The sequence below is a fragment of the Dipteris shenzhenensis genome, chromosome 24 (assembly GCF_047967505.1).
Source record: "Dipteris shenzhenensis isolate YYH24624 ecotype China chromosome 24, Dip_SZ_1.0, whole genome shotgun sequence".
In the NCBI taxonomy this organism is placed as follows: Eukaryota; Viridiplantae; Streptophyta; class Polypodiopsida; order Gleicheniales; family Dipteridaceae; genus Dipteris; species Dipteris shenzhenensis.
In genome coordinates this window covers 27331081-27342265 of record NC_141619.1, presented here as the reverse complement: position 1 = coordinate 27342265, position 11185 = coordinate 27331081, and the positions used below count along the sequence as shown (strand labels likewise).

General features: G+C 37.9%; 1 protein-coding gene across 2 annotated transcripts in view; it reads right to left on the bottom strand.

Moving 5' to 3' along the window:
* Positions 1-603: 603 nt before the first annotated feature.
* LOC147886435 (MADS-box transcription factor 23-like) overlaps positions 604-11185 on the bottom strand; it is an 80248-nt gene continuing 69666 nt past the window's right edge. Inside the window, exons 3-8 of one of the 2 annotated variants that reach the window (XM_087395682.1) lie at positions 7040-7118; positions 2715-2767; positions 2364-2463; positions 2126-2167; positions 1282-1409; positions 604-962 (exon numbers count right to left, since the gene is read on the bottom strand). In XM_087395682.1, coding sequence (XP_087251808.1) covers positions 866-962; positions 1282-1409; positions 2126-2167; positions 2364-2463; positions 2715-2767; positions 7040-7118 — 499 coding nt within the window. In that variant the 3' untranslated portion in view covers positions 604-865. The remainder of the gene's footprint in view (positions 963-1281; positions 1410-2125; positions 2168-2363; positions 2464-2714; positions 2768-7039; positions 7119-11185) is intronic. The other variant, XM_087395683.1, reaches the window with a different exon arrangement.

The following is an 11185-nucleotide window of genomic DNA, read 5'->3' as shown; positions in this document are numbered from 1 at the left end:
AAAAAACAAACCAAAAACTAAAAACTAATGTTAATATGAGAAGATTTTTTAAAATTATTGCGGCACATCTTTTTCTAGCATCCCCCATGTTTATTTATGGATTTTAAGAAAAGTAATAACCTATGTTATTTCATTAATATCAATACAATGACCTCTCCTAATACTATAGATTTAGTTTGCAATATTTTGCCTCAAAGTAGCTAGATTTCGAGAATGATTCTGGAGGTATAATTCATAGTATTAAACTGAAGCATAACATTAGAGACAATAGTTATCTCCCAACATAGGTATGTTCATAATCAAGAAGGATAATATGTTAATTTTAGATTAAATTAAGATCATTAATTCAAGAGACATATGGAAAATTCTTCAAATTCTAACATCAATTTGCAAACATACTATAATTGAGAAATCTCCTAAGTAAACAAACTTGTAAAACTATGGAAGCTCAACTTGACTTCAAATAATACACTACTCTATATGCATATCAAGAAAGAGAAGTTATGCCCTAGTAATGAAAGTTGTACTTATGAATTTTAGATACTACATGAATTAAAATGCATTCCAATAAACACCTTAAGTAGATGAAGAAATTCCATGGACAATGTTAGAAAGTATACTCAAATATATGTCTTGTAGATAACAAAAAACCTAAATCTTCAACTGTACAAAGAAAATCTTAGCTCCATGATAGATCTTTATAGACAATAATATACATGGGAGGCTATATTACATCTTTGATAATATATAAAGCATGGTGGCCATGACAAAATTTGTTATGAGAAAGTAAACAAGATAGCCAACCTATCGCTAATGAGACACATAACCATGCATTTCCTACATAGAGTCAAGACATTCTTTGTAATCAAGTCAAGGATTCACCTGGCGATTCATTGAGGTCTTGAAGCATGATGGATCTCCCTACCATGGGAAGACTACTATTTTGCCCGCTTGAGTTTACCCTGTAAATTAAAACCATAAACCAAGAGTAAAAGATGTATTCCAAGAAATACAAAATTTAAGAGAAATCTTCTACCTACCTTGCATTCCCACATCAATATCATTTTCAAGGCTATATATTTTGTGATTTAAAATAAAATAGTTTCACTTACAAAGAAAGGAGGGGAGCAGAAGATGCTATGCAGATTATAACAACAGAACAAGTGTAACCCGTTTGAAGCAAATTTCACAAATTAGAAGACTTGCAAAGATGAAGTTTTATTAGGATAATTGGAAATATATCATAGAAAAGACGGGGTGTAGATTTTGCATATAAAGCACCTTTCTTGCAATTTTTTGCCACTCCATGGCTTCAAGGGACATATATTCCTCAGTTGGCTTTGGCACTCCATGATTATTCCAGAGAGAGCACATGAGTTTTCCATTGATGTCTGTTGTACTTGTTCAACCTAAACATACAACAACAATTAATTTAAACGTCATCCCTTTTTCCACGCAGTAAAAATGGCTAAATGTTTAGGATTAGTCACATAAGTGGGCTTTATTATGATAGGAAGTTTTCCCCTTGCAAATCCTTCAATATAAACTAAACTTTATGTTTGCTACATATAAATAGCCTTACAACTCTTAAGAATTTGAATAAATTAAATAGATCAAGCAAAATTTATCCTTAAAATAAAAGACAATTTCAATGTACTCATAATAAGTTTTAACCCACTATAGCAATGAATATTAGGTTTAACATCCCCACCAATGCCAGTAGTTGGGGTGCAAACCATTTTACCAACAGATGCTCTCAAATGGTCTACATCACCAAATCCACACACTAAACTCATCAACTTTTTACGTCTCTTATTACATTTACCCTAGAATTCCAAAAGTAGCAGAACATGATGAGTAGTTAAGAATATAAATACTAAAAATTGCCCCAACAACCTCTTCATTCAAGCTACACGTACTTGTGAAGACAATTGCTCAAACATTTTCTTTTCTCAAATGAAAAAATGTTATTAAAAGGAGTTTCCCCAAGGTAGCATACAGTACTTGCAACTAATCTTGACACATTATTATAACATTTTCAAAAACCTTTCAACTTTAAAAAGTAATTACTTTGAGAGCTCAATGTACTATATGCAAAAGCAAGTATATTATGTAAAGAGAATACCTTTTCACTAAGGGAATGAAGTTGTTGAACTATCCGTCCATGCTATCCAACCACCAACATAACAATCCCCTCAAATGAAATACTTTTTAGCTAGAAAAGTAAGAATCAATAAATGTTATTTTGTTACACCACAATGTTTCCAGTACAAATTTAATTATTGCATGAACTCACAAGCAAGACCATAACACATTACACATTTTTAACCATAGATGGACAATTTCCCGAATATGAAGCTTACAAGAGTTTCCCTTGCATAAGTCAAGCTCGTTTGAATTTCTTCTTCTAAAGTCACTAGCTCATGCAATGGGAGGCCATCAAGATCCTCACCAGAAAGATGCCTAAAAAAAAGGATTTGTTAAGCATCGGAGCTTGAAAAATTTAAATGCTTTCTTATAAAGTAATTTTAGGCACAAGCATTAAGAATGTAACAATAAATCTTTATAACATGTAATGCAATTGATGCAAATGCTCATTCTAAGGAGAATCAAATGTAAGTAGAAGATAAATTCATCTTTATGAAATAACAATATTCATATAAACAAAATACAATCCAAACTTTTTCTTAGAGCTACAAAAATTTGAGGTGTACCTTTGTCTTAGTTGTAGCTCATGGATTCTCTTCTTCACATTGTTGACCTCGGCCTTTTGCAATGTGAAATACGACAGATGCATCAATGCTTCTTTAAAAATAAGAGCATAGCTACAAGCTAAAAATGAGTTATACGCACACATGAATCCCCATGGAAAGCATGCAAACACATGCATCCAACAAGACCATGTACATTCATGAGTGCACATATATGCATACACACATGATATAAATCATGCATACACATACCTAGACATCACACAACCATGCAAGCATGTGTGCATGCACCGCAACCAAAAATACATATACACCAAAAGTATATAATTGCCCCTACCCATGCATTAACATACTTAAACTCAACCTCTTTCAATTGCACTTGGAGCCTTGTGTTAACATGCAAGGACATATGCACATGTAGAGATGCATATCCTCCCATGCCAAGCTCTCAGTTTCTTGCAACTTTAACTGTGTACATTTAAAATGTCATGCACACATGCATGCATGCATGCATGTGTGTGTGTGTGTGTGTGCACGTACCCTCTCTCTCTCTCTCTCTCTCTCTCTCTCTCTCTCACACACACACACACACACACACACACACACACACACACGCATGCACGCATATGTAGAGAGATTGAAATGCATGCAACTCATTACAAGATTGATAAAAGTATAGGTGTAATTCCCTAGTGGACTTTCTAATGTACATGTTTAAGAATCTATCTAGTTAAAGATACAATTTCTTTTTAAAACTTCATCTATATGTATTTTTTGTCGTCAAGGAAATATCTTTGAATGATGTGAATCACGTCAAGAACATGGCATTAAATAGATTGGTTAATAGGAAGTACCAATCAATATTTAAAAGAATTCAAATTGCACACTTATTCTCTTTCATTGCAATAGAAAGCTCCTTGGTTATGACCCTTGTTTTTACAAAAACATCCCCTACTTTTTTCATAAGGGAGCATCAAGGAATCTTGACTATGTCATCCCCTAATGTGGTCTCTCTATTCCAAATATGGGTTTAATGCTAATTTTCTAGGCAAATACAAGTATCTAGATGGCTTCTTATTCTACTTTTTCTATTTGGGTGTGGACCCTGCCCTATTTTTTGAAGCACATCCTCATTAATAGTATTGCCTTGAGCTCATGTAGCCTAACCCAAATTAATTTTTTCAAAGTATATTGTTGTCTAGAATACTTGACTCATAAATGGATTGGAAATTAAAATATTTTCTTTTCCAATAGCATTCACTATAATAATCCATATATTTATATATCCTTATATAAATATAACATTGTATTAAAGATTCTTGGACTACATTGATTGATGTCAATTTGCATGCCTCTGGCTTGCCCTCCATGTCATTATTTGAACTTTCATCCATGGGTACAAACATGAGTGAAAGGTCCCCTAGAGATCCCCTAGCAAGCAATTACCAAACCAACTCCCCCCCCCCCCTCCCCAAATGAGTGTTTCACACTATGATTGTAATGTACTAGAATATAATGACAATATATAAATCTCAATCATCATCAAAATGTAGCATCTATATATATGGGAGAAAAGCACGCAAGAAAGATACACATGAAGGGTCCAATGGATAAAAATAAAGAGAAGAACAGTCTCATGCTCATTTAGAATTGAGGTTGAGGCAGCATCATGAGTATACATACACCATGTGGTAGACACCAACATTATAGTAGGGATTGGAACGCTATCAAAACTCGCACTAGCACAGGATGTAGCATGAAATCTTGACTAGTCAACTAATTGTAGTGGTCTACTTAAGATGGTAAGTCTATTACATCACCTCAAATTCAAGGAAGGAGATCCAAAGCCTAGTTTTTAGGCCAAGAGAAACCTCTTGCAAGTCAAAATAAGACAAAAGAAGTAGATCCAGAGCTAGGTGTTTAGACGACGAGCAATGTCTTATAGGTCGAAAGAACACAAAATTTCTATTCACAATCATCACCAATAGGTTGAAATAAATAGGCCATCCATGTCTCAATTAGACTCTAGAACAATGAAATAGGTTAGGCTATACGAAAGGAAAAAAGGTGTTCTTAATGTCCTCTTAATGTCTAATCCAAAAAGGAAGGACACAAATGCCAAACAAGTTGAAGGGGACTATTGATCCCACTACTTCCCTAGTCCAAAGGTTCCCTTCAAGGTCAATTTATTGCATCAACCATGCACCTTGGAACCAAGATGCAAAGGGCGTGCACCTTGTCACAAAATTTCAAGCGACATCAATAAGGCATATAGTTGTTGCTGTGGTAAGAATCTTTTACAAGACTACAAATTATATCTTTTAAGGTATGACTTCCTTTTTGTGAAATATTATTCATGTACTTAGATTAGGAAGTGAACCTATGGTAACTCGTCTACCATGTTTTCTTCTTTTAGTAAACTATGACTCGTATAATTCAGATGGCCAAAACATGAGTATGGATCATTGTTTTGGTGATTAACAAGCAATGCTTTTCATTTAGTATTGTAACAATAAGTTTCAATGCTATTGAACGTTTATAAATTTAGTTAGTGGATTTTGAAAATATGACAAGCTCACCATTATGTTTTCTCCACTATTGCTTTGATGACAATTTCATGCAATGATTGGGATGCATCATCTATTTCTATAAGAACAGTATAGTAGCTTTGACCTAATGTGTGGGATATCATCTTCTACATTCTACATGTTGCATATTGTAGGCACATTCTACATGTCACAAATTCTTTGTCTTAGTGGTATGGAATTGGGATATATCCCACTGAGCTATGACAATAACATATCAGTCACTCGATATTGCATTACACTCACATATTGTGGTGCATGGAGCACGAAGGTGGATGACCCCCGATCAAATATTTTATATTTATAGTTTCGAAGTGGAGAAAATATTGATTCAATGACTTAACACTTGCGAAACATGCAAATTATTTATGCTCACCTGAGCATTGATGGAATGCACACACTAGCATGTGCTTACTTGAGCATGCACGGAATGTAGGCACTCCCTTTTGGAAGGTTTCCATTTTTTAGCTTTGGAGTTCTTTTTTCCACATAAAAAACAAGGGGGTAAAACCACTTTAGCCCTCCTTTTAAGGAAAATAAGATAGTTGAGCTACCACTGAAATGCTTAAAAATGAAATATTAACAATAACGCTCAACATATCATTATTAGTACTGCCCTGCTAGGAGCAAGCTATAGCAACCAGAAACTTGCTATTTTAGGTACCCATCTAAAGTGATATTAAGCATAGAAAAGTAGAAGTTTCCCCCCTCCACTTAGTCCTGCCTCGCCCCTTATCTCCCTCTCCTCTCCCATCTCGCCCCGTCTCCCTCTTTTGAGAGATGTGAGTAGAAAACCTATTTTTTCTAATTTGCTAAAGGGCAGTGTGCTCGGTACCCTGTGCCTAGCCTCCTTTTGAAAAAGCCTTTATTGACTCCGCCCTGCTGGAGGCCACACCTCCGGAAGAGCGCTACGTCATCAGCACTCTAGCACGGTGGGGCAGCCTTGAGCGTCACAAAGCGGCGGAGCGTTTTAGTATTTTTTTGTTTTTAAAAAAAAAAAAAAAAAAAGAGAGGCAAAGGTGCCTAAAGCACTGCCCCCAAGTGGCTGAGTATAGCTACTGACTGCTGCTGTTGTTGCGCTTTCAAAGGGCATCAAAGATAGTAAGGTTGTAGTAGAGCCAGGGCAGTCCGCAAGTTCCTCCAATAAAATGGGAAGAAAGTGCAAATTATGTATGCATGCTTAATAATAAGATTCCATTACTCAAATAAGATGCTCAAAGCACTCAATCGCCATAGGTACAGCTAATAATGGGGAAGTTGCTCAACGCACTCAATCACGCGTAATAATAATTAATAATAATAATCTCAACGTAGACTGAAATTTTGCTGGACGAGAGCCGAAGCTTTTGATCTCGAGCCTCCCTCACTAAATCATTGCGCGTATACATTGGCAGTAAAAGACCGCAATAATGAAACCCTGTCCCCTTCAAGAGACATCAAAGGCAGAGACACACGCAAAATCAACCAAACAAGGTTCTCCAGCCCCACTTTGCTACAAACCCCCAGAAATCTCTCTCCTAATTCATCCTTTTTCCCTCAATTTCCTCATTACCACCAATTGCTAGCCCTCAATTTCCCTCAATTTCCTCCTTACCACCAATTGCTAGCCCCGTTCCTCTGTTGTTTCCACGCTCCAGAGACTTTGCATTGTAAGACCTTTTTCCAACCCCTGTGCTTTCATTTCAGCTTTGCTCTTGCGTATAGTAACAAGGTCTGATTCCATGGGATTTCGAAAACACTAACCTCGTTCTCATCGCTCTCTTGGCTTGATGGCTTGGATTCCTCGTGGCAATGACAGTATCTCTCCACGATCTCTGGCATGCTGTTCGCAACAGATAGGCTTTCAGGTGAAAGTAATATCTTTTTCTCAAAAGAAAGACATGGAAATGACGAAGTTGACTGTAACTAACGGAAACCATGATAGAAGACTCAAGTTTGTTGAGCACTCTTTGAAGTTCAGAATGATCTCTTTAACAATAGTTCTACGAACAACCAAGGAGAAGATGTGCTTTCAAACTCCAGTATTCACTTTTTCTGGAATTAATTACTATAGTCTCCCTTTCCCCCACCTTAGGACTATCACACATCCGCTTAGCTATTTCAAAAGTGATTGCATTCATAAGATTAATATTCTTGAAGCACATTCTATGAATTGCAATGCAGAAGTGTATTCCTTCGTGAAACAGGATGTACTTTTGCCACGGCATTGAGTAAACCATCCTCTTTTTTGTGTTCATTTCACTATTCTATTTACAAGAGATAGCACCGATGCCCTTCTCCAACACTCTTGATTGATTTTCAGGTTGCATGGGCTCGCTCTCTGCTCATTTTATAGGACTACTGAAGCTTGTTTGGGTCTACTGTACTTTTCTTTTGTAGTGCCAGGTATGTGCAATACACTCACACTCCTAAGCACAAGTACAAACAAAGTATTATAGAACAAAAAGGTAGAACAAGAAAAGCTAGAATAACAAAATGTTTAACGGTCCTTGTTCTAAGGACCACAAAAACGTAGATCACAGACCTCCGGTGTTTAGGCAAGGTCTTACACATGTATTGGTACTTCCGCCTCCCCCCTTTCTCTCCCTTCTTTCTTTTCCCTGGCGGAAGGTCACAAGTGTTCTACATTTAATGAAGATCTGAAATGATTTATTGTGTGCGCTTGAGTGAGTGTGTGTCCTGAATGGCACAAGTGTAGAACACCACCATCATATTTTTTGGACCGCGACGTGAAATAAATCACATTCTCAAGATAGGTGAGTAAGTTAAAAAGTACCAAAAAATCATTTAAATCTTCCATATTTTTCACAGTAGAGTGAAGATGTTCTACTGAATTCCAATGATTATAGGTAGGCTCAAATGGAAGAATTATGCTGAGGTCTTCTGTTAAAAATGACAGGCTCATAAGGTGACTTAGCTTCGTTTTTTGCAAACCAAAGGTACAGAAATGTGGATAATGGGTGTGATGATTTATCATTTGCATTGATTGTAAATCGAACTTTTTGATGATTCATGGTAGGCATCAGAACTATGATCGGATTTTGTAGCAGGAAGTTTTCATTTAAATAGCTTCTTCCGCTGCCTGATAAGCGCCCATGTGCCCAGCCTGGGTGGGGGACAGGAGATTGTCTTCCACATTTACACCTTCCTGTACCTTCAACTAGAGATGACAGAGCCTGGGCTAGATTACCTGTTGATGGTTTGAGCGATTGGGGCTCCACATGGATAGACTACATCCCTTCTAGTACAGCATGGATGCTCCGTTTTCTCCGCTCTTATCACACGAGGTCAACCAGGTTATCTGTGAGGATCTAGTACAGCTACACACATTTCGGACCTGGATGGGACCGAGTGAACTCCCAGTGAAGCTTAGCTTCTATAGAGATCACTTCTTACATATCACAACGGAGGGTTTCATTGATCCACCAGGATACACACAGATTCACCTACCCCAATCACTGAGGATCTCTCTTGGGCAGTTTCAGGTTTCTTCACACAGACTTCGCATCGAGAGCGGTAGAGCAGAGCAACTACCTAGGGAGAGGCGCATATGCACACTGTGTGACATGCAGGAGGTTGAGACAGAGGAGCATTTCATCTTTAGGTGTCCTTTGTACTATGAGATCCGAGGGCGTTTCCACTGCCTCTTCAGGGATAGTTATGGGATTTTGGCCTGTTTCCTCTCCTACCCAGACCAACAGTGTTTGGCAGGTTTCATTCATGAGGCACTTAGACACCGTGAGAGGATACTTCGAGCACGGAGACAGGAGCAGACTTCTTCCTCGGCTGATTCCTCTCAGAGCTCTATCACGGAGTTCTTTCAGCTAGATCACATGGACCCCCACGAGACGAGGCCTCGACATGACTGTGACCTGGAGCCTGTGACCCGACAGCTCAGACAGAGGGTCGACACATAGATCACACTTGGGGACATCCCCTCCTTCTTTAGAGTTGGAGCTCGACCGATGGGGGTCACAGTAGCCCTGGTCAGACGCAAAGCTACGACCAGGAGACGTGCCAGGACCGCACCTCTGAGTGGCCGACAACACTCTATTGCCGACCTCATGCCTCCACTGCCTCATCCATCCTGATATCTTGCTGCTGCTGATGATGATGATGATATTAATGACGATGCTGAGACTGATATATAGTCGACCATCAACATGACTATGTTGTACTTAGGACTTAGTACTGCCATTCTGCATTTTTGCATTTTGCATTGGTATGGACGCTTGTTTAGTAGCTCCACTACCACAGCTTGTTGTATCAAGATTTTCACAGTCTCATAGACCCATCGGTCTTCCGAAGACTTTAATAAACTTTCTTTCTTAGAGTGTGGAAGAGAAGTATACTCTGATCTTGCTTAAGACATCTAACTTTACTACACTCCATACTAACATAGATTTAGAAGGATTTTCATAAGTTCTTAGTTATATGCATAGTAGATACGAAGTTTTAGGAATTGCAAATTATTTTATATTTTGATTTCTATGGCTGAAATCTAAAAAGCAAGATAGAGATTTGAAAAAGAAAAAGTGCACAAAAGCTTTACACGCGTAAGTTGCTAATATTGTTGTATGAACTATTTTCTACATAGTTAGTGTATAAGTCTAGAGGCTTTTATTTTGACAAAGCATTGGTATTCCATGGGCACTAATTGTGATGTGTTCTTTGCAAACTCCTATCTTTTTACTTAAGAATTTGAGTTTATAAAATGATTGATCTCTTATGAGATGTGTCCATTGGTACTTCATAAATGTAGTTACCTTAGGAGGTTCATACATGACATTTTGTCCGAGACCTTCCAAACTTTAGAGATTTTATGTATGAAGTTTCAAAGTCTTTTGGTGAAGAAATCTATCCTCATGAAATTTGTGAAGTTAACTGTATAACAAGTGGAACGTTCGGTTCTGAGAATGCTAACTCGGTATCATAAGAATGTCTCACATTAAGCCCAACATTGCTGATATGGCTAAATATGAATTGACCTTCCTATTTTATAGGTTCTCTTAATCCTATACAATGTTTTTCTCTTACAAACTAGTAATTTAACCACCTCTTAAACAAAAATGATGAAGAAACTCTGGTCTCTTCTACATTGTAATTGTTTGGGATTTGTGCCTTGGTTACGTTGAGGACCCTCAAATATAGAATCAAAATCCAAAATGAGGAGCTTCAAAGCCTTTTTGCTTCCTAGGTCGTCCCGCAGTTGCTCTTCCATCACAGAAAGCTTACAACTCACGTCCTTGCACATGAGATTTGCCGCCTCAGATAGATATGAGATTGCATATCGGGCTTGCGAGCACCCACCATACTTATGGCATATTTATTATCGTTTGTCAATGTTAGGCCATCTCAAGGCATGCACAGGTATCTCCCCAACAAGAAGCCCAAGTGGCCAACAACAGATTTGGGATATGTTCCATGGAATCAAGACTCCGAGCGGGACCCCCATCATGCCCATGAGGAGCTCAGGGTACTCGTGAGTGACACATGATACATGATATAACAAGAACAGCTCCTCACATGGACTTCTCCTATTTGCCTGGAGTCATTAGGATCTTACTAGAGGTGTGGTGTACACCCCATGAGGGGAGTACGTTCATGTGTTTTTTTTCAGCTTTCAATCTCAATAGGCTTTTTTGGCTTTGTACGGACTTTAATAAACCTCTCTCTCTCTCTCTCTCTCTCTCTCTCTCTCTCACACACACACACACACACACACACACACAAAATTATTCTAGTAGGAGACTTCAATGCACGAACAGGATCAATGCAAGGCATTATAACAATGGAGGGGAGAGATCTCATATGGATGGACAAAGTGGAAGAAAATAATGAAGATGGAAAGGGCATCAAATGCTGAAAGGGAAATCACTCATATGGGAA